We start from the raw sequence: 24,095 nt of genomic DNA on the forward strand, positions 1-24,095 counted from the left end.
GCGTGTTACCGCAGACACAAGCAAAGCTGATAAACATGTTTGTCTCCCTGGAAGGGCCTGAGACGGGAGGGAAGGTCTGGTGGCTAAAAAGGGCGTGTTCCAAAACCCGCCCCCGCCATCTCAGGCACTCTCAGCACCTGTACTTACTTCTTGCCGGTATTTTTCGTTTCCATGGTGTTTCTGGTTAGGGGCATAGTATACCCGTCCTTTTGCAACCTAATATTTGTTTCAAAATTGCATCGTAAGCACTTCAAACAGTGCTACAATTCTTTTTCCGTGGGGAGAAAGGCTTGCAGTGATCGGGCACTGGTTCTGTGCTGGGCATCTTAGCCATTACCTCATTTAAGTTTCCCACCACCTAACGGGCAGGAATTAGCCCACATCATGAAGGGAGCCTGGGACTCAGAGCAGTTGGGTGAACAGACCGAAGAACTGGCCGGCAGCTGGATCAGGGCAGAGCCCAGGGCTGTTTGACAACAATCGACAGTCTCCCCCCTCACTCTGCAGTCGCCCCCTCACTCTGCAGTCTCCCCCCTCACTCTGCAGTCTCCTCCCTCACTCTGCAGTCTCCCCCCTCACTCTGCAGTCTCCCCCCTCACTCTGCAGTCTCCTCCCTCACTCTGCAGTCTCCCCCCTCACTCTGCAGTCGCCCCCTCACTCTTCAGTCGCCCCCCTCACTCTGCAGTCTCCCCCCTCACTCTGCAGTCTCCCCCCTCACTCTGCAGTCGCCCCCTCACTCTGCAGTCTCCCCCCTCACTCTGCAGTCGCCCCCCTCACTCTGCAGTCGCCCCCTTCACTCTGGGAAGCAGATGAATGAGGAACCCCGTCACCGTCCGTGTTGCTGGGAATGAGGCTCCTTTCCATTTTCCACTCTCCTGCATGACGTGTGCGGTGCCGAGAAGGTGGGGAGTGAGTAGGAGGAAGAGGACCGCCTGTGCCAGGTGTGCTCGGGGAGCCGGGCCTCACCTGGTCGATGCGAAGGCTGAGGCCTGCTTCCCAAGGTGACTCAGAGCTGAGTCCTGGAGGCCTCGGAACTGAACAATAACCCGCTCGTCTCCCTCCTGAGACACCGGCTCAGCTCGAAGCCCCAGGTGCCCCCCCGCAGCGCTCCGGCTGCTCGAAATGGAGGGCGGCGCAGCTGCTGGGGGCCTGTGGACTCAATTATCACCACCTCCTTTAAATCGCCATTTAAGCAGGGAGATGCTTTTTAATTGCCGTCTGTGTAGTGAAATCCATACCGAGACAATCAGGGTCTGCTTTAATTGGACGTAACCTGGCTGATAAGCGTAGAACGGCAGAGCTGAGACTGACAGGCCAGGGAATCAGACACTTTGGCCACGTATAGTGGTTGGTTCTATGCGGCTCCATGGTCTCATATCACGTAAATAAATACAGGTGTGTGTATGTATGTATATATGTGTGCGTTCTACATTATTATTTTGCTCTTCTCATCCAGCAGGCCAGCTTCTCTCTCCTGATTCTAAGTATTACTTTCTTTTATTGTCTTTTAAACTCTGCCTTCACGCATGTCCCCCACCTCCCCTGCAAGCTGCCTTGCCCATCAGCAGCTGAAATAGCCGCACTAGGGGAGGCGCTGGATTCCCCTTATTTCTCTCCTATGCCCCCAAGGAATTGCCCCGTTGGGTGCCCTGCAGGACGCAGACAGCCCCTGCAGCTGTGGGGCCCTGCAGTGGGTGTCCTGCTTGTCCTGGTCCTAAATTCCCAACAGGCTTGTGTCAGGGCTTAAGAGGCAGGAGGAAGAAGTTCCCTGCTTGTCCGTCCAAGCTTGCGGAGAGCCTTGCTGGCCAGCCTACCCCAGGGGCCGCCCCTGCCCTCCCCACCCCTCCCCCTGACATCCCGCACACCCAGGATCGGACTCTCTCTCCTGTCTTGGCTCTGGGTCCCCTGAGCAATGTCCCTGCTGTGTCCCCAGCGCCCGACAGACACCTGACTCGGACGCAGTCTCCACCCCTAATTGCTGAGGGAGCAAAGTCACTTAATCCTTCCCAGGCTTCATCTGAACCACAACCAGTGTAAGTGCTGCTTTCTGAGTCGGCCTCTCATCGAAGGATGTGGTGCGTGTCTCTCCACGTCACCAGCCTTTCGTCCACTGTTGTAATTCTTTCTCTCATTCTGGCATCATCTGACTGCGGTGACCACACGGGTGCTGGTACCCCAGCGGGGCTGCTCCACCCTCGTCTGGGTGAGGTGTCATCTGCAGGAGAGGCTAAGGACTAAGGGCTACTTCACAGGACTGTGGAGAGGAAGGGGCGGTTAAATGTCAGGAAGGAGGGGCCCGGGATGCAGCGGCTCCCCCAGTGCAGGAGGGACGCGAGGCCCTGCTCCCCCAGTGCAGGAGGGACGGAACCTCCACAGGACCAGCCACAGCCTCCCGCCTCCCCCGCCCCAGCCAGGCTCCCCTGGGCCCTGCAGAGCTGCACACCCTCCAGGATGACTCACCTTCCCGGGGCCCCTTCAGCTGTGAAGAGCTGTGTGGGGATTAATTAAGTGACTGTGAGTAAGGAATGAACTTGGAGGGCTCCCACGAAGGGTGGCTCAGGAGGACATGGGCTGATTATTAAATCCCCACTTTGCCGCTAGATAGAAGCAACTCAACTCTCCCAACTGGCCTGCTTCCAAAGTGCTGCAGGGCACTACCAGGCGCTGGCGCTGGGCGCCCTGCAGGTGGCCAGCTGGTCTGCCCAAGCCACAGGCACGCCAGGTCTCGGAAGGCAGCGTCACCTGAGCACCTCCCCGCTCGGCATGTGTGTGGGCTGGCGGCCCTGAGACCGAGGTCCGGCCGGCTTCGCCACAACCAGCTGTGAGCTGGGCCCGACACAGCCCTTCCCCAGGCCTCAGGGGGAGTCCGATTGGCTTACGCCCTAGCGGGGCTGGCACAGTCAGAATCCAACGTGTTGGCCGGCAACAGTCAGGTACACTATCAGGTGCTCTCTGAGAAGCAGTGAACTGGGAGGACAGGGCTGGGAATGGGGAGACCCCAGAATCATACAAGGGAAGCCTCACACCTTAAACCCAGGGAGAAAACGCCCCTGGGCCCGAGAGCATCCGGCCCCAGGCGTGGAGGCGGGAATGGGGTGTGCTCGCTGGTGGCTCAGAAGGTCCGCTGGTTCACTGGTGACTCCTGAGTGTCGGCCCGGGGTGTCTTGTGAATATGTTTAACAGCTTTATTAAGATATAATTCGCCTACCACAATTTCACACATTTACAGTGCACAATTCAGTGGGTTTTCGTGTCTTCACAGATAGTGCAATTGTCACCACAGTCAATTTTAGAACATTTCCATCACTTTGAAAAGTGACCCCATGGACTTCACCTTTCCCGCCCCACTTCCCACCCTACCCTCTTAGTCCTTAGTCCTAGGAAACTACTAATCTACGTTCTGTCTCCATAAACTTCCGATTCGGGACACAGCATACAAATGGAATCATGTGATATGTGATCTTTATTGACCTGATTCTTACACTCAGCATAACGTGCTCGAGGCTCATCGATGTTGCAGCGTGTGTTGTTCCTGTTTATGACGGATCAATATTCCATATATGAAGAGACCACATCTTATTTTCCATTCATCAGCTGACGGAAATTTAAATGGATTCCATATTTTTGAATATCATGAATACTGCTGCTGAGTACATACTTGTACAAGCTTCTGTGTGTACTTGTTCATTTCTTACCTAAGAGTGGGATTATTGGGTCAGGCAGTACCTTTTTGACTCGTCATCTGAGGACCTGCCTGATTGTTTGCTGACGTGGCTGCGCCATTTGCATTTCCACCACCTGTGCGTGAGGGTTCTGATTTCTCCGCGTTTCCCCGACACTTGTTATTACCTGACTTTCTGAGTCTACCCAGCCTCGTGGGTATCGAGTGGTATCTCATCGTGGTACTGATTTGCAATTCTCTGATGATTGATGATGTCAAGGAGTATCTTGTCATGTGCTTATTGCGATCTGTATATCTTCTTTGGAGAAGTGTTTATTCAGACTCTTTGCCCATTTTTAATTGAATTGTCTTTTTATTACAGAGTTATGAGAGTGCTTTACATATTCTGGATACAAGTCCCTTATCAGATTTATGATTTGCAGATATGTTTTCCCATTCTGTGGGTGTCCTTTTCACTTTTTTAATGGTGTATTTTTAACGCAAAAGATTTTTTTTTTAATTTTGATGAAGTCCAGTTTACCTATTTTGTTGTTGCTGTAGTTGTTTGTGTTTTTGGTGTTATATCTGAGAATCATTTGCCAAATCCAAGGTCGTGAAGATTTACTCTTAGGTTTTCTTCTAAGTTCTTTATAGTTTTATCTCTTACATTTGGGCCTTTGATCCAAGTTGAGTTCATTCTGTTACATGGTGTGAGACAGGGACTCCAATTCATTGTTTTGTGTGGGGATGTCCAGCACCATTTGTTGGAGAGGCTGCCCTTTCCCCTTTGAATGGTCTTGGCGCCCTTGTGAAACTCGGCCGACAAAGATGCATGCGTTTATTTCTGGACTCACGATTCCATTCAACTTGTCTATGTGTCTATCCTCATGCTACTACCACACTATGTTGATGACTATTGTTTGTAGTACATTTTGAAATTGGAAAGTGTGCGTTCTGCTTTGTTTTGTGTGATGTTAGCTGTGGGTATATCTTCTGAGTATTAAAGGTTACAAAGCTCATAGATACCAGAGCTGGGATTCGATCCTTGTTCTTTCCATGGTACCTCATGCCTAGAAGGGACACCTGAGCCATTGTTGGGTATCTCCAGTGATGGGGAAGGTTCACTGCAGGAGCAACTCCATCCTGACCTTCCTGAAGACTCCAAGAGGTACCAGGACTTGACCCAGGGTAACGAACCTGCACGTAGACAGGCCTGTGGCATCACCATGCCTTTTACCCTGAGCAGCGTTAGGTCCTGGTCTAGAAGACAACACCCAACACCTCCAAGCCACCCAACACGGCTTCCACACAGCTGGGCAGAACCTCCCAAGAGAAAGCCAGCCTCCAGCCTACCTGACTCATAACTTCTGGGGTCACCTTGAGCCCCCCCGTTCCATTCTGAATGTCTTCACCTAGATCTGAAGAGCTGGACAGGGAAATGGGGTTTCGTGATTTCCTGCTGCCTCTACGTCCTCCCTGCTGGCACCTTCCACACAGAGAAGCAGCCACAGCGGTGGGAGGGATGGGAGAATCCAGTCAGGACTCCTGCCGGAATGGGCCTGACCGTGGCACATTCTCTGTTTTATGCTGTAAAGACCCAAAATATGAAAGGAGGGGTTTTGCACCACTTCAAATAGAAGAGAAAGCGAACTGTTACAGTACCATGTAATAATGCAGTTCCTGTCTGAAATAAGAAAAGGTACAAAAGAGAAGACATGAATGGGCTGGGTGAATAAATAAATTTTGTGATAAAAAGAAACACAAGATGTCATAGGAGCACGAAGAGGGCACCTGAGCCAGCCTGGGGGTTGGGGTGCCCCTCAGCTTCTCCCAGAGGATGACAGGGACTGAGTCAAAGGGAGAGAAATGGTCCACCAGAGGCCTGGTCTTAAACCTCTTGTAAAGACAAATAATCACCAAAATAAATGCAAATGTATAACTGTGATAAAAAACAATTTGGGCGTATAAAATAGGATTCTTGAAATTTTAAAATACAATTGAAGAACTCAAAGATAAATTTGAAAAAACCTTCCAAAAGATAGAGAGGAAACAGAAAGAATGAAAACAAAAACAAAAGCCAAGCTCACTAGGATCAACTTATCAGTAGGACACATTAGACAACACAAATCCAGTTGGTGGACATTTTTTTAAAAAACACACAGTAAAGAAAATAAAAAGGGAGAAGTTATCAAAGAAAGGAGAAGCAACTTGTCAGCGACCAGCACGCTTCAGGTCGTGTGTGCACTGAGTGCTGAGCAGTAAGAGTGGAGAACGGATTCCCACAGCGACACATGAGCCCAGGGGGAGGAAGAACTGCTTCTGATGAGAGGTGGCATCAGACTGGCCTCAGCGGCAGAGGCCACGCTGGAGGCCTGGCCTTCTAGTCTCGTGGAAGCAATTTACACTTAGGAAGTCCTGCCTGAGAGCGAAATAAAGACATTTCCTGACATGCAAGATCTCAGAGGGAAACTTTCCTGCAGGTTCTCATTCTGGGAAAAATGCCTGGGCTGAGTGTCAGCAAGGCAGAGGAGAAGTCCAGGGAGGAGACTGTCAGGGGGTCTGGAAAATAAACAGCTCCTGTGCCCTGCATCTAGAGGGAGGAAGGGCAGACAGAGCCGTGTGAGGCCTGCTGGGCTCCTTCAACACCCAGCAGTCTCTCTTGCCTTCAGCCTCTCAATACAGATACTTGTAATGCACGTTTTTCAAAAGCAAATAAAAAAAAATAATAGGTCTGAGACCTTGATTTCCTGAAAGAAATTTCCCAGAGGGAATTTCTGCCATTGAAAAAGAAACGGACTGGGTCCCAAAGAAGAGGGGTTCAGATCGGTTGTGAACCCTGGAACCACCTGTCAGGGTGCCTGACCCCCCTCGGCTGCTGGGCTGTGGGTGGGACTTGCCTGATCCCTGTGCTGCCCAGGGAGGGAACCTCTGTCTTTGTGCAATAAGTACTCTGCTCGGAGCCACCGGAAGCCGTCCTCGGATTAAATAACGTCGATGTGCAGCTTTCAGGGGACACTTGGCTCTGTGGCATCTCCCACGGGCTCTGTAAGGGACGTGGTCTAACAACTTTGTTGTCACCAGAACACGAAACCCACAGGCGAGTGCGCCGCAGGTTTATGTGACAACTGTAGTCAATAGGAATCTCAAATCTAATTTAATTTATGCCGAGATCAGGAGTTGAACCATAATTAACAGTTTGCTTGTCATTCGTTCATATATAATTTAATTGTTTAATTTTTAAATAGTATGAGCTATTTATATGTATATTTCTGGATAATATTACTCACACTGAGTTGAATATTTGCTGTTTAAAACGTGCTTTTTATAGCTATAGTTTTATAAAATAATTTATTTTAAAAGGCCAGCATCTACCTATGTCACCGTATCAAAACTGAGCGTGTTGTCAGTGTATTAACCTGTTTTCATTTGTGTTTTAGTACATTATGTTGTATTATCTCAATTACTGGGGTTTCTTTGATAAATTCAGAGATGGGTATGGACTTTCTATTTTACCCAAACGTACTGCTTTTTGTGTTTTTTCCTTCTGCTCTTTCATCCTTTCTCTTTTTCTTGACACCCCCTCAAAATTAGTTTTTGCATATTTAAGGTTGCAACTGTGTTGATCCTAACTCTGCGCTATTCTTTCTTTTATTCTTCCTTTGAACTTATGCAGGAATGTCTTACCTATCTTGTTTCATACCGAGTCACGCAAGTCTAGCTGAGTGCAGGCAGGCGAGCCCTCAGTAAATAGTGGTTGAGTTAATTAAAGGCGTCCCTATTTAGGGAGCTGTCTACATCATCATGGTTATAAATGAGAAACTGAAACTCAGAGATATTATGGAGGTATATTAATAAATAGATATACAGTGATAATAATATACAAACATACTACCATTTGCTGAGCATTTACGGTTAGCTAGATCCTTCTTGTATATTATCTACTTTAGATATTGAAAAATTCTAGGAAATAAATGCTTATGAACAACCAGCTTAGGTTATGAGGTAGTAAGTGATAGTGCTTTTGTGACCCAAGTCCATCTGATTCCAAATCTTTTAACCATTAAACATTTTACTGGCTGGTTGGGTCACTTGTGTAACAAGCTGCTCAATTAGATCAAAAATTCCTCCTGTGCGGGTCCACAGGAGCGCTGTCTTCTTTTCTCTCTCTGTCTCTCCCTTCGTTTCTTTTTCTTTTTTCTTTTCTTTGTCTTCCTATCAACAAAGCTGTATTAACCAGCCCCTGGCTGCAGCACCTAAGACAAAGCAGGTGGTCTGGCTGCTCCAGAGTCACGAGGACTCGAGGGCTGAGCCCGGAGACAGATGAACTGGGAAAATTTAGGGGAAGTTATTAAATCCCAAGGAGGAGGTGGGGAGACATTCTTTGTTCTAAATGGCAAACGTGAAAAGCAGAAAGACAAATCTGGTCTAATTCCTTTCTCTTTCTGGGAATTTATGAGTTTAAATCTTCTGTGGTTTACGTCCTTGTGTTCCTAGCAAGACACACATGAGCAAACTCTTAGTCCTTGTCTGTGTGGAGCAAATCAGGCCTTGGGAAGATTAAGTGTTCAAGGAAAGGATTTACAGCTCAGCCCTAAGTGTGGATGGGAGCACACAGGGCAGCTGGTTCCCAGGTAACAGGAAGGATGGCTGAGTTCCAAGGACAATGGACTCCCGTTCAATGCCTCCCGCTCCTTCTTATTTGACTCAACTATCTAATTTCCTGTAGTTCAAATGAGGAATTACAACGAAAGTTGATGTCATACCTCAGCATTTTGCTGGTTGTCTGTGATAAGCTGGTTATCCGAAATGTCAGCGCCCAGAGGTTTTCATTCCAGCCAACCGCGTGAGCAAGAGGCACTGGACCCTTTGGAAAGAATGAACCCACGTGAATGAACAGCCACAGCAACTGCTGCGGCAAAGCACCCAGAGTCGCCACTCCAAGGCTCGCGCAGGACTCTGGGACTCAGGCTCCCGGCCCTGGGTCTCAGACCCTCCGGTTCTCCTGGTGGGGGCGGGGGGTGTGGACAGCCCGGCTGCACTGGGAAGAGTCCTAGATTGGGCAGCAAGAGGGTGCAGTTTCCCGTATGACTCTCCCGCTGGCTACCTGGGTAGCTTTGAGCAAATATCTCAACCTGTCAGTTTCTTCATTCAGAAAGTCACCATAGTTTGGTTGATGGATAAATAACATACTGGATAAGGTGTTGTAAAGTCATCTAGCTCCACAAACGTTACGGAGGCCAGCCTGGAGGGATGCTGGTCCCCCGTACCAAGAGTTCTCGAACCTCCTCAGGTAGGGCAGAGTGTTCCACAGTCTGCGCAGCTGACTTGGCTGGCAGGGAACAAGTCTTCCCACATGGAACCCAGGGAAGACCCTTTCTCGGAGACAAAGCAGCGGCCCCAAGTCCAGGAGAGAAATTCTCAAGGGCACCGTTGTATGTGGGGAGGACAGAAGATGTGCTCCCTGGGGAAAGCAGGAGGGTCCATGGTCACTGCCGAGGGCATGTTCTCTAATCACGCTGCTTCCTGGTGTCGTCATGAAATCAATAGGTGGTTTACCCTGTGGTCCCTGTTTTGCAGATGGAGAAATCGAGGCACCGAGAAATTAAGTGACTTCGCCGCAGTCACAGGCTGGGGAGGACCCGGATTAGAACTTAGAGAGAACTTGACTCTGGGCCTGTGTCCTGCCCACAGAGTCACGCTGCCTCCGTTCCTAGGAGAGAAGACTTCCTGCAAGGTAACCCCCTGACCCCGCCCCACCAGCTGCGAGTGGTCCATGAGGAGGCCGTGCACTGCGCGTGCGTGGACCGCTGTCAGCGCGGATGTCTGCTCTAGGCCGTTGTCGGCAAAGTGCATCCTTCCGTGGTCACTACGGCTGCCCGCTCCCCGACCTACGCGGCCCCGTCGCCCCAGGTGCCCTCGTCCCGCCCCGATGTGTCTCCACGGCCTCCTCTTCAAGGCCTTTGTTTCATCCTCGTCTTCTCCTCTTTACGCATCTACCACCCCTGCCCCCCATGGGCTGACCAGCCCTATCCCAGGGGTTTAGAAAAGAGAGAGAAGCTCCCTTCAACCCTCCCCGAGCTCTTGTCTCACCCCTGGGCCCGTGAGGGCAGGCCTGGAGGGGCCCCCTTCGTGGCCTGTCCACTGCACGTCTGTGGGCCTCCGGCCTGCAGTCCCACCCTTCTCCTGGGACTTGTCTCAGAAATCCACCACCCGTCTCCTGAGACCAAGCCCAGGCCACATCAGGGGTCAGAGGGGTCACCAGCCCGGCATCCCACCATCCCAGGGATGAAACTTCCCCACACTGACCCGCAGCCACCTGACTACTTCCCAGTGTGGTCAGTGTCAGGAAGGCGGACTGCACACAGTGCCCCCTCGCACCCTGGGGTCCCAACTCAATACTCCTTCCCCCCAACATCCTTCTAGAGCTTTCTCTCACTTTCTGTTATGTGCTGTTTCTTTAGCTTCTCTTCCTACCATTTGGGTGACTTTTCTTTTGCGGGTACATTTACTTCGATCTCTGAAAGCTCCTTGAGGTGAGGGGTGCGTCTCGTCTGGTGTTTTCCTCCCGCTGAGATGGACGCATGAGGTCGCAGGACCAGTCAGGACACAACGTCCCTCCTTGCGTGGGCACGTGGGCACAGCACTCCACAGTTTAAAGAGCCCCAGGCGATCCTGAGTTTTCACACCCATCCGACCCTGCACTGAGCTCGCAGGAAGACACTCCTCTCACTGCGCAGTTTGTACAGACGACCAGCTGAGTCTTGAAGGGTGAAAACGTGCAGTAAGTGGGAGAAACTAAGTGCCAAGCCCAGCCCTTTCCCTCTAAATTCATATATCTTTTGCCTATTCAATAATTTCCAAGGTATTTTAATTTCTGGAAATTTTCAGTGAATTGTGTATTTCGTCTCCCCTGAACACAAACTTGGTTCACAGATTACACTTTCTCTCACTTGTAGATGTAAGCTTCTCTAATTTTTCTGTTCTTTATCCATTTAGTAGTGTTCCCCCCCAAAAAAAGAGTAAAATAATTTTATAAAAACTGGATTTTAAAAAAATTTATAAACTAAAAAAATCACTCAGGTAGTTTCAAATCTTTATATAAATGAACATTTTTATTAATTGTTATGATGTCATAACATGTTTGAATCTTTGAATTTTATTTTTCGTTCCACTTCATCAAAATTTAAATTGGGAAGAAAGTTGGGAAATGCTGAGTATAGACCAGGTACATAGTCCCAGAAGCAGACTTAGATCTGCTTGTGAGTACAGAACATTATCGACTATTTGTTCAAGGCAGTTTTCTCATCACATTGGTGGTTTTGTCACTGTCAGAAAGGGATGTGTCGTCTCTCCTTTTTTGCTCCCACCCAAGGGGCCTGTCTGGCTGAGGCAGGCGTTAATTAGACAAAGGAGCATCCTTCTTGGCCAGTTCACAAACACAGAGCCCAGGATATAGAACAGACCCCAGAAGTGGGCCAGACATGCCAGGCGGGAGGAGCCTGTGCCCATCGACGTCATGAGGGGCTGAGCCCGGAGAAGGCCCAGGGGACCGGGGTCCACTGGTGGGCAGGCTGAGGACATCCAGGAGACGGGGCTGAGTGGGGAAGGCACGCCGGCCATAGAGTGCTGGGACTCTGTCCACATGACCGTGGGATGGCCTGCGTTGTATGCTTCTGTTTGGGAAAAACACCACTAGCAAGGAAAAAAAAGAAAATACTTGCAACAGATGAGATGGGCAAAGGGGTTAACACCTTAAACATACAAAGAGCTATTACGAATTGATGTGAAAATTTTTAAAAGAAGAAAAATAGGCAAAGGGTGAGAATAAGAACTTCCTAGCAGGGGAAACTTAGGAGGCTGAATCTGGCTAATACTGACCCTCATTCTTGGTTGGAGAAGGAAAAATGTAAGCAACCACGTGACAGGTAACTTCACTCAGTAAAAATAACAGACTGGTGGGACCCATTGGAGATAAGTGCTTAGATAATGGGCATAATCATACTTTACTAACGAGTGCATGGAGTTTTACATTTTCTAACAGTACTGACAATATCTTTTAAGAAAACCATATTATGGAAATGTGTACAGAGATGTGTGTGATATTTATGGCACCTTTTTATAGTGGAATAAAACAAATAAATGAAATACAACAACCTAACTATCCGTTGGTAGGGGAATTTACAGAGATGGTTGGATACATTTTTGGCTGCAGAATATTATGTAGCCATTCAAAAAATGAGTGTAACAAAAATAAACTCAGAATGGCTTAAAGACAAACATAAGACATGACACCATAAAATTCCTAGAAGAGATCATAGGCAAAACATTCTCTGACATAAATTGTACCAATGTTTTCTTAGGTCAGTTTCCCAAGGCAATAGAGATAAAAACAAAAATAAATAAATGGGACCCAATCAAACTTACAAGGTTTTGCACAGCAAAGGAAACCATAAAAAAAAAAAAAAAAGGAAAAGACAACCTACAGAATGGGAGAAAATATTTGCAAACAATGTAACTGACAAGGGCTTAATTTCCAAAATATACAAACAGAACATCTCATACAACTCAACAACCAAAAAACAAACAACCCAATCCAAAAATAGGCAGAAGACCTAAACAGACATTTCTACAAAGAAGTCAATAGGCATATGAAAAGATGCTCAACATTGCTAATTACTAGAGAAATGCAGATCAAAACTACAATGAGGTATCACCTCACACCAGTCAGAATGGCCATCATTAAACAGTCTACAAATAACAGATGCTGGACAGGGTGTGGAGAACAGGGAACCCTCCTACACTGTTGGTGGGAACGTAAGTTGGTGTAGCCACTGTGGAAAACGGTATGGAGGTTCCTCAGAAAACTAAAAATAGAGTCACCACATGATCCCGCAATCCCACTCCTGGGCTTATGTCTGGACAAAACTATAATTAAAAAGATACATTCACCCCTATGTTCATTGCAGCACTATTCGCAATAGCCAAGACATGGAAACAACCTAAATGTTCATCAACAGAGGAATGGATAAAAAAGATGAGGTACATATATACGATGGAATATTACTCAGCCATAAAAAAGAATGAAATAAGGCCATTTGCAGCAACATGGATGGACCTCGAGATTATCATACTAAGTGAAGTAAGCCAGACAGAGAAAGACAAATATCACATGCTATCACTTACAAGTGAAATCTTAAATACGACACAAATGAACCTATCTATAAAACAGAAACAAAATCACAGACATAGAGAACAGACTTGTGGTTGCCAAGGGTAGTGTGGGGAGTTGGGGGAGGGATGGAGTGGGAGGTTGGGGTGAGCAGAGGTAAGTTATTATATATACTATAGATAAACACCAAGGTCCTACTGCATAGCACAGGGAACTATATTCAGTATCCTATGATAAACCATAAAGGAAAAGACTATTAAAAAAAGAAAAGACTGTAAATATATATATGCATAACTGAATCACTTTGCTATACAGCAGAAATTAACACAACATTGTAAATCAACTATATTTCAGTTAAAAAAATATTGAGTGTAAGCCACGGGCATTGACCTGGTAAGATAGCTGTGATTTTAAATAAGTGAAGAATAGCAACGCAAAGAAAAGTTTGTGCAAATGGAGCCGCCTTTTATAAACGATAAGCGTATGAAGGGAAAGCTGCTCCATTCATATTATGTTTCCAGAGTAGAGAGAAGGTTAGTAATCTTGGGATGAGGAAGTTGGATGAAGAGACTATAGCTGTTGCTGTATCCCCACCGCAGAGCTGATGTGTCGCTGTACTTCTTTTGATTTTTTTCAACCCATTAATGTAGAAGAAGGGAAGAAAAGGAAGGCAGGCATTGTTGCTCAGACTTAAGGAAGTCAACGGGAAATTTTCTGCATTCCTAAGCCAGAGAATTCCATGATGGAAATAGGGTAGCATCACGGCTGTGCATGTAACAGGTTGACAAGGGGACAGGCCTCTAGGAGAGGATGGCAGTGAGTCGGTCTTAAAAGGTAAGGACTTAAACAGGTGCGGTATCCAGGGAGATGGAAAGAAGTGGGGAAAAAATACAATGGCAAAGAGTGGAACGTGATAAATGACTTGATGGAGAAACGAAGACTAGGAAAGGCCGAATATGATCTTAAGGTTTCAGACTGAAAGAATGACCCCTTCCTTTGGTCCGTAAACAACCACTGAGAAAGTGGACCGATTCTAGGCTTTCACAGGCTCCCTCCTCCCAAGACCTTACAAGACAGGCAGGAACGCCTTCTGACCATGGTGCAGAGAAACAAACCTCCAAGGAAGAAACGTACACGATGGTGAGGGTGTATGAGGCTGCTTTTCAGATGAATCCGCTGTGAGATGACCATACCCTGGAAGCAGCCAGAGCGTGGACTCGAGGTTGAAACGAGAGGTCAGGACTAGAGACGCTGGCTTGAGCTGTGGCAGCAGGGCAGTGGACACCTCCGCCCTGGGCGCGTGTGGACCTGAGGGACCGGACAGGAGCCAGTGATCCGGGGAAAGGGGGCCGTAGCGTGAGTGTCTGCTGAGGGATGAGACAGATCGGCTTTGGGGAGTCAGGGAACAGGCCCCAGTGACCTCAGAAGCGGGTTCCAGAAGTGACGTCCTCCGGTGGCTGGGAGAAAGGCCACTGCTGAAGAAGTTTCACAGCTAAGGAGAGATGGGACCGTCACCAAAGTCAGCAGGCCGGGTGGGGGTCCTGAGCCGAAGGGAAGCAGGAGGGCCCGTGAGAGGAACAGGTTAAACTCGCTGGGGCGGGGGTGGGCAGGGAGAGGCCCAGGACCCCCGGGAAGTGGCCTTGCAGCCCTGAAGTTGGGGGCAGGTGGCGGTGGTCAAGCGCGTGAGCATTGGACTCGGCCGTGACCTCCAGCTCCGCTGTCTTTTCTAGTTGCCTGACCTTGGCCCAAGTCACTGACTGACCCTCGGAAAGTGCTGTACTTTGTAATCTTGACCCACCATGTGATGCTGCTTCCAGGCAGAAGCCAGAGTCACCGTGGGGACCCTGTGAGGCGTCCCTGAAACCATCTGCAGCCTTGTTTGAATATTCATTCTATACTTTTTTGAAGCCTCCCCTTCCTATGGAGGGATATTGAGTTCTGGGAAATGATTCACTTTTTTTCCCTCCTTTCCTTTACTGTGTAGAACATCCAAGCCCCTTAAATAACTTCCCTCCAGCCCTACGTTGCCAAGAAAGTTTGCCCAATGTCCACACAATCTTTAAGGGAGCTCATGTATTTTTATTGAGTACAACTCAGCAAATATTTATCACCGAGCAACTGCTCTGTGCCAGGCACCGTGCCAGAGACCGACACGCCTGCTCTGTCCCAGCCTGCCTAGCACCGCTCACTGGGGCCAGGTCCACCCGAGCACAGGTGGGCCTGAGATGCCCCCATGTCCCCAGGTGCCAGGACTATAGCAGTTCTCCAGCCTGATCCAGGGAACTCAGGAGTCTAGAAACTATTAAAATACTTGGATTAAGGAAGATTGTCAAAAGGGCAAGAGAAATATTCGCAACTAGAAAAGAAAGTTGTGTTCCCCACCTCCTCACACACACCCACACACGTTTTAAGTTTTGTAAATATAGCCAAATTGGGGGCTCTAGAAGTCATTGTGGAGACTGTACTCTGAAGCTGTGAACCGTGGTGCTGGTTCAGATACTCAACGGCCAGTAAAATGTTTGGTATTAGGAAAAGCTAGTTAAAGATGCACAGATGGCATCACCTTACCCTACATCACAAGAGCTGTGTATGTCCTTAACTTGGGTGTTATAAGCATTTCTGTTTCTGTGCCTTTGGGGAAACATGGCACCTAGAAAACCAGGCTGGGAAGGATGCACAGACATCTTTAAGCATCTCTCGAGTACCAGGCACCAGGCCAGGCTCCCCCATAAAATCATTCCGTCCAAGTCTCTTGACCACCCAGTGGGATAAGTAGGGATTTTATACATGACAGAACTGAGATTCACTTTGTTAGGAGACGTGGAGCCACAGTCACACCCGGGCCACCTGCTTCTGAGCTGCACCTGCCTCACCGCACACACAGGTGGATGGGCATCCAGAGATGGGGGAGGATCCCTGCTGACGCAGAGGAGTCCCAGGATGCCAGCCCCTCCATCAGGAGAGCCAACAGTTAGAAGATTACCCCACTGTCTGCAGGGCCCAGAGGTGTTCAGGCGTCGCACAGGACCTTGCGCCCAGCCCACATCCACCCTCTTGGTGGGTCCCTGCTGAGTGCTGGCACCCTGGGAGGGGCAGGAGGTGCAGGTGTCTCTGGGGAAGATGGAAGCCTAAACAAGCACCTTAAGACAAGAGTGTAATTCCTTTGAAGACAAGTACAAAGTCTCTGCAAACTTATCTGCAGGAACTTTCTGGGAAATTAAAGAACAACTACTCCAAGAAGAAGGATGGAGAGGAATTTAAATACATCATTAAACACTGAGCCAAAGCTCCTGGCCAGAGACTCAGGTGGCTTTTGGAGAGGCTGCCATGTTCTGAACCTTCAGCAAATCCATCCAGCCCTCTGAGACCCACACCTCAGGCCCCCACTGCCCACGGAAGTCCTGATGACAGAAACGGGGTCTGGAGCTAGGATGGGATACTATTCCTATAAAATTACACAAAATCCCACAACGTTCATGTGTTTTAGGTCTGGCTTCTCCTTGACTCTTGAGAGGCCCTGGAACTTAGACGTCTGCTCTGTTCTGAGGATATCGCAGTTATCCTCAAGGGCAGAGAGACCTGGGCGGGAGCAGGGACCCCCAGGGAGACCCAGCCCCGGGCAGCCTGGACACAGCTGTCAGCATTGTCGGAGCCCCTCTTCTGAGACAACTGGAACCAGATCAAGAGCAACACAGTCAAACATCCCAGGGCTGGGCGGGGGTCACACACAAGGTATGGGATGGACATGGGGCTGCCACGTGGAACGCAGCCACGCCAGCCAACTGTTGCCAAGAGAGTAATGCTTCCAGATGCCCTGGTTTTTCCAGAAAAAAAGTCAGGAATTCAGATTTGGATATGAAATCTCCAGAGTTTTAGGTGTGGGTCCGATGGGTTACGTATTAACAGCCTCAAGGAAGGGGCGTTGCTTCCTGCTCCAGTGCAGGTCACTGTCTAATGCCGTGTTTTACAATGACTTTAGGAATTCTCTGTAGGCCACAAAGAGTTGCTTGCCGTTTACTAAGTACTTATTGACCAGTTCATAAACTAATCAGCCTCCAAACCTCCTCATTCCAATGAACTTCAGATATGCTACTTCCTCTGTTATCCTAGATTTCCCCCAAAACTGCTACTCACAGAATCGTCCAAGAGCGAGGAGCGTACGCGGCTTTCCCTCTGGTCCCCGAGCACGGAGGCAGCAGCTCACGTGGGGGTCAGGTGGGCAAGGCCCCGCTCACACCGCAGTCAGGGCCAGGAGGCGGCCAGCGGCCAGCGGCTTCCTTCTCGTGTTTGCCCAGAGAATTCCTGGTTTCTTGTCTCAGTCTCTCTTGCCTCTGTTGGCACCAACCATGCCTCTGCAAACAGGGGCGTCTGGGGTGAACCGGTGGGAGCCGCGGTCTCTGTCCTTTGAGGGGAGTTGACTGGGTAACCCCTCCTCCATGACTGGGAAAAGGAGAGGAGGGAGCAAAGGAAAAGTTAGGAGCGGAAAACCCAAGGCTTTGCCTGTGTTTTATTTGTCTAATTTTTCCTTATTTCCATCCTAAGAGGTGGGATAACTAAACTGAAAAATTATAAACCGTGGACCATAAACCCCTTTATTTCTTCTAATTTTGTAACCTTTGGACAATAATGCTATCCTTTGTCTTAATATAAATATTGGATAAGAATCCTCAATCTCAACATATTTGCACTACGTTAAATTCACAGAAAATGTCATATTTTGGAAAACACTTTAAATTGTTACAGTATTTTTTTAACTCTACTCAAGGATGACACGATACGTAATCTCCGATTCTCGCTGATCTTTCCCGGTGGATTTCTTTATGAACCAAAACTTCCCTGCGTCTGAACTGAGACGAGGAAGCAGCTTCCATCACGTGGAGCTGCGTGGAGCCGGTCTCCTTTACCTAGGAGACCTCGGTTACCTAGGAGACGGTGACCCCGGGCATGAAAGCTCTCGGGAAACAGCTGCAGGCAGTTTGATCTGCACCCTTGGTTTTGCCAGAGCTTCTAGTTTCCCTTCATTATACCGTCCCCGACTTTCTCACTGTCACACCACTCGGGCTGCCGCCTGCCTGCAACCCTCCCTCCTCGGTGATGCTAATGAACAGTGAGCGACCGCAGGTTGGGTGGCAGCAGGTGAAAGGTAGGGCCTGGCTGATAACAAAGTGACTGCTTCTTCCCCAGTGACTGGGGAGCGGCTGGGGAGGAGGAGGGAGCTCCGGCTCTGTGTGGAGCCCCAGCTGCGCCCACCGCGGAGACCGCGGCCCGAGGCCCCCCTGCCCCATCCCTGCAGAGGGAGCGCCGGTGACGGTGCGTGGAGACATGGGTTAGGACACCGATGGCCCTCGCGGTCCCAGGACTCCACTTCCAGCCCCTCCCAGGGGCATTGCTGTGGCCGGGAGCCTGTTCGGCCTCCAAAGGCTTGAAGGAACCTACGAATGTGCGGTTTTTGGTGTCGCTGATACTCTGTTACCTTCACTAAGGCTCAACCTGACCAGAGTGTGCAGTTTACTGGTGCGGAGAGTGGGGGGAAATCAAATAGCAAAACAGCTCCTGCTTCCAGATTCAAGTTGACATGTTACAGCATAATTCACTGCCCTCTCTTCAGTGAGTCCTTCTGATGGCTTCTGTTGGTTCAAAAGTAAACTTTTAAATTCTAGACTTTAAGTATAAAACCATTTTAAGCTCCTAAGAAAACCTCTCTTCATTTTTAAAATAAGCAGTGGGCTTAAAAATAAAAGAATTAGTGCTGTAGTAGTTCCTGAAGGGTGATTTTTCTAACTGTGAATCACTAGAGTGGGAATCAGAAACCCAAACCCGGGCAGAGGTAACCAGGTTGCTTCTGTCCAGGCCCAGGCAGGACCAGAGCCCGTAGGTTAGAAAGCGCTGCTGACGACCTGCTCAGGCATCACCAGTGAAGCTTCTGCAAGTCAGGTCTCAGACCCCTTGGAAGAGCAAATTCAAACACACAGCTCCCCCGATGCTTCCGAGGAAGACGCCGTCAGGTGGGAAAGGGTGGGTGAAAACAGGCAGCAGTGGGGACGCAGGCAGGGGGCCCTGCAGGACACTCGCAGGTGTAGGCTTGGAAAATGAAAGAACCTCCTCGCGTATCTCCCGCTGTGAACTGTACGCTTTCGGCCTAATCTGAACCTCGCCGGCCGTTTCCGGACGTTGATGCGCGAGTGTGAAAAGGAAGTTTGAATCCCTTTTGCTACTTTGCCTTTTCAGATTCTTTTCCCTTATGGGTTCTTACAAAATGTTGAGTCTAGTTCCCTGTGCTGTACAGTAGGTCCTTGTTGGTTCTCTGTTTTATATACAGCAGTGTGCGTATGTTAATCCCACCCTTAAAGGCTTATTTACAAGAGAGCAAAACCCACTACGGAGCCTGGAATTCAAACAGGATTGGCCCTGCTATAAACAGAGCAGTGGCACAGAACAGTCCACAGAGGGGCCCAGCTGCGGTGGGAAATTAGCACAGCAAGAGCGTGTATTTTAGTTGGCGCGGGGGTGGAGCTAGTATTTATTAATTGAAGGATTAGTGGCAGAATTAACTGTCCATCTAGAGGAAAATAAGTTTGTCCCCATATGTAAAAAAAATGGATTAAAACTTAAATGTAAAAAATCAAACAATTCTTAGGCAACCATATGAGCGATTAGCTAGTAAGCCAAGTTTTCGACTTCATACCCACAGAGCGATGGCCTCAGTGCCCTTTCGGTGACAAGCCCTCTCCTGGGCGACTGCTGGAGTTCATTTCAGATGCTGCACAAGCGTCCGTGACACGGGTACGGGCTTCCCGAGCGTGACTGGCCATGTCCCTCTGAAGCTCTGAGGAGCCCGTGCCAGCTGAAGGAGGCCCTCCAGTGAACCCGAAGCACCCCCAGGCCCCCGGAACTCCCCACGTGCCTGTGCCCCAGGGCCTTTGCGCGTCCAGTTCCCTCTGCCTGGAACATCTGCCCCAACCCTTTTTTAACCTGAAACCTGCAATTTTCCTTGAAAACGGCGCATATTTTGATTCCCCCTGGGAGCCTCTGTCCACCTCCCGAAGGGTGACCTTCAGCTCGTCTGTGTTCTGTTATGTTCTCAGGGCCCTGACACAACGTCTCCCCTCGGTTTTGAGTTCCTTAAAGAACAGGCTTCCATCCCGTCATCTCTGCGTCCCTGGTCCTACGACAGGTGTGCAGCGTTAGGAGATGCTCCACTTGCACAGAACAGGACCCAGCATTTCCTCTGTCACCCGTCGCCCCAGGGCGTGTGGGCCCTGTTTGCGCGTTTTGCTAAACTGTGAGCGTTGGAGAGGATTTCCAGGTGCAGTAGCCGCCTCAGAGCTGTGACGTGCCACCCGGGGTACCGCTGACCCAGACTGCGTCTGCCTTCCAGGCTTCCACACCCTGAGCGGGGCTGATGCAGCAGAGGAAGGGCGGCCACCCAAGGAGGCTCGGCACCGCGCGCCACGTCAACCCTCCTTGAAACGTTTCCCAGCTCCTCTCCGTCTCCCTGCGCCTGTCCTCCCTGCAGGGTCAGCTGCATCTCAGGACGAAGGCCGACGTGGTGGAGGTCCTTCCCCCCGGGCAGGTCGTCTCCTCTTGGCCCGCTCTGGTCCCCTCTGCGCTCTCTCGAACTGCTGCTAAATTCATTTCTTTATAAATATGCTGGTGAGGGATTCCTCCTGCGCTCAAGAACCAACAACAGCTGTCTGTCCGCTGGGTCACTAGTGACCCTCCAGGTCTGTCCAGGCCCCCAGGGTGCCCTTCCCACTCTCCCTGTGGCTGAGCGCTTCCTGCTCCGCCACGCCCATCACCCCGAGGTTCCACCTTGTTCCCGCCGTCTCCTTGACCCACCATCTCCCCAGCAAACGGACTCGCCAGCTCATTCACTGGCGCGTCCATCCAAGTACGCGTTTCTAGCATCTGCATGTCAGCTGAGCCTCCGCAGGGGTCTATACACACGATGGGTGTGTAAGTCCTTTCTTCCTTCTACACCTAAACTAATCGTCCTGAAGTAGCTCAGCTTTCCCTGAGAAATTCCCCCTCCGTGATTCACCTCGCATGGGCTCCTCCTTCCCTGAAATTCTTCTTATTTTATTAAATCCGCCAAATCTTCTGTCTGTGCAGGTGCCTCGCCCATTAAGACATTAAGCTCATTACATGAACTTACGTTTTCATTATAGGTACTTTTACTATCCCACACACAGAGTAATAAATACCTATTTGTTGGTCAGCTGGCATGAACATTAATCAGATCCTGTGCAGGATCTCGCCTTGCTGATGGTTTATTTCAATAGAGGATCCACCCAGGTCTCTTCTATACTGTCACCTGGCACAGCCGCAATCGTCCAACTAGAGTCTTCTTTCCCAAACTCTGACGTTTCTTGTCATAAACTATGAAGGAGGTGAACTGTGCATACGTGACTTTTTGTTGCTGTTTGAGTACAGTTATAGTTGATTTACAATGTTGTGTTAATTTCTGCTGTCGTCAGTTTTATATATATATATATATATATATATTCTTTTTCATATTGTTTTCCATTACGGTTCGTCCCAGTATATTGAACATAGTTCCCTGTGCTCTACAGTAGGACCTTGTTGTCTATCCATCCTATATATACTAGTTTGCATCTGCTGACCCCAAACTCCCAATCCATCTCTCCCACACACACACCCCAGTACCTGACATTTTACGACGTCCCCATCTTCTGCCCAGAATGCAGTTCTGGCCACAATGGACGGGGTGAAAAATGACACAGTCCAGGTTGGAATCTGGTCAGAGGAGCTGTCGTCTTTACTGCTCATCTCTTGTCAGCCCCTCTGATGCGTTGAGTGGAATTCTCCCATGATGCGGTTTTGCTGTGTATAAATTACTCACATTCACCCAGCTGGCAGTATGTTCCCGTGGCTTAAAGAGGACGTGTAGACAGTGGCTGGTTTCAGGACCCTGCACCAAAGCTGCCCCTTGAATGATTTTGGGCAAATCACAGCTGTAAAGGAAGTGTAAGAAAGATACCTCCTTACAGAATCGTGTGAGGACCCTGCAAGGTAATAGATGGAAACACTGTCATCTCCAAGTGTGAGCCTTGCTGTGACCCTGGAAAGCGTCCTGACGATTTAGATCAAGGTAGATGCAATTGTCCCCCAGGACTAGACCATGGCGAGAGTAGCCCGCACGCTAAAACGTGTCCTTCTGTGACACCCACCTCCTCCCCACCACGACTCCACTTCAGCTACAGGGAGAATCTAGACATTAATATATGCACTTTTTTCCTTCCTGCAAACTTCAGCCCTATCCATTATATTCTTGGCACAAAGTACAACTCAGACTGACCGACCCGGGTGTGTCCTAATCAAAGTCTTCCACTGCGGGGGCCCTGCAAGACGAGGTCTGCTTTGTTACCTTTAAACAACACGTTTAGATTGCCTGGTCCTTCCCCAGCAGCACCCCTTCCAGAGGGAACCCGTCCCTGAGTTGCCAGCAGGAAAGCACGCTGACTGCCTTCCTCTCTCCCCAGATGGAGGTGGATACCGAGGAAAGGCGGCACCGCACGCGGTCCAAAGGGCTCCGAGGTACGTCCCTGCTTCCAGGTCCCTGGGGGCCCTGCTGGGGTCCCCTTTGTCCTGCCGAAGCCCTCAGACCCGGCCTGGACACCACCCTCTCGGTAGCTGTCTGTGGAAGGGGCTTCTTGGGATCGATCATCAATTTGTGTCTTTTCCTCTCTCTGCAGTTCCTGTGGAGCCGGCCATACAGGAGCTGTTCAGGTCAGTGAACAGGACGGGCAGGTATCCTGTTCAGATAGCGGGCAGGATGCACCCCAGCGGCGGTCAGAGACTGTGCGTCGTAGCAGAGACAGGGCTTTTGCGCGCCCGGGGGACCCAGGGCCTGCACCCCAGCCCCCTCCTCCCAGTTCCACACTTCCCTGTCTGTCTGCGTCCCCCGCTTCCCTCCCGTCCAGGTGGCACCTGAGTGACCCATCCTTTCCTCTTGCAGCTGTCCCACCCCTGGCTGTGACGGCAGTGGCCACGTCAGCGGAAAATATGCGAGACACAGAAGGTAAGGCCTCGGTTTTTCACGCCACGCTGAGTGACTTGTGGGCACAATGAATGGGGACCATGTTGGGGAAGCTTTCCCGTCCCCCTCGGACGTGGGGCTCTTGTAAGATGTTCTGACCACCTTCTGGGGCAGCGTTTGCCCCACACCAGGGGTGGCGACTGAGGACCAGCCTTGCACCTCTCCCCACTTGCTCCCTGGGATCCTCCCCTAGGTCACTGGGAGCCATATTTCTCCTCCCCGTTTTCTCCTTCCGTAGCTCAGGATGGTAAACATCCGGTGGTAAAGTAAAGCGTGAACTTCCTGACCTTCCTGTGGGCACTCGGCTCGTCCTGGGAAAGGAGGTCCAGGCCTGGCGCCGGGCAGCTGCAGGGGAAATTCAGAGCAGGAGGGGAGAGTCCGGACAGATCACGCTCGGAGGCTTTGGGGCTTAGAGGTGATGCGCGTGAACACCGGGATTTCATGTCCGTGACAGAGGTGGCAGCACCTGGAGCACGGGATAGGCAGGTGACGGCTGCTAAAATGCGCCACAGCGGAATCGCATCCTTCACACCAAGACTGCGAGTCACGTGCAGCTAGCTCAGTCTTGAGATTCGCTTCTCCCGAGGTCCCTTTCCCCGTGGTATTAAGGCAGCTTCACCTTTCAGTGGAAGGTTTGGGTTATGATGAGTTAGAAATGTTTACAGGCCGTGACGCATTTTTGGCTAATTCCCACAAACAAGGGTGCGAGGACTGAGGCCATTCAGCCCAAGCGGCCATCAGGGGCTGGGCCCAGGTACCCAAAGCTCGGGAGCTAGAGCAGGTGCCCTGAGCACCCCAGGGTGGCCGTCCTTCGCTGCTTTCCACGTTATTTCCTTTTCAGCTGAACACTAATTTACGGATGAAATCAAGCAATTATTATGATTGTCCTCTAGCAACAACAAGGGGAAAATTTCAAATTACTCCAAAACACCCATGTTAGCGTTTAAGGAGGCAGGGAATTTTCAGTGGGCATCCCTGATGAGATGGATTCATACCAAAGGAACGACAGGCCATGGTTAAGAGAATTTTGTGACTTAAATTATTATATTTAATTTATTATATTATTATTTGATTGTGAAAACTTATTGAACTATGTAATTTAAATATGTGGTTTTTTTAACTATATGTTATTTTATGAAGGAGTATATATGTAAATTCCTTTTTAAAAATCTAGTTTTTAAAAACTGGATTGTTTATGTTTACAA

The 24,095-nt window shown here is 49.6% G+C and overlaps 1 protein-coding gene across 24 annotated transcripts in view; it reads left to right on the forward strand.

Moving 5' to 3' along the window:
- The window catches only part of MYT1L (myelin transcription factor 1 like), a 411,946-nt gene that overhangs the window by 243,461 nt on the left and 144,390 nt on the right, over window positions 1-24,095 (forward strand). For all 24 annotated transcript variants that reach the window (XM_067703799.1, XM_067703798.1, XM_067703801.1 and 21 more), the window contains 4 exons: window positions 9,239-9,395; window positions 22,334-22,388; window positions 22,547-22,580; window positions 22,810-22,872. In XM_067703799.1, coding sequence (XP_067559900.1) covers window positions 22,334-22,388; window positions 22,547-22,580; window positions 22,810-22,872 — 152 coding nt within the window. In that variant the 5' untranslated portion in view covers window positions 9,239-9,395. The remainder of the gene's footprint in view (window positions 1-9,238; window positions 9,396-22,333; window positions 22,389-22,546; window positions 22,581-22,809; window positions 22,873-24,095) is intronic.

The sequence above is a fragment of the Pseudorca crassidens genome, chromosome 14 (genome assembly GCF_039906515.1).
Source record: "Pseudorca crassidens isolate mPseCra1 chromosome 14, mPseCra1.hap1, whole genome shotgun sequence".
Taxonomy (NCBI): Eukaryota; Metazoa; Chordata; class Mammalia; order Artiodactyla; family Delphinidae; genus Pseudorca; species Pseudorca crassidens.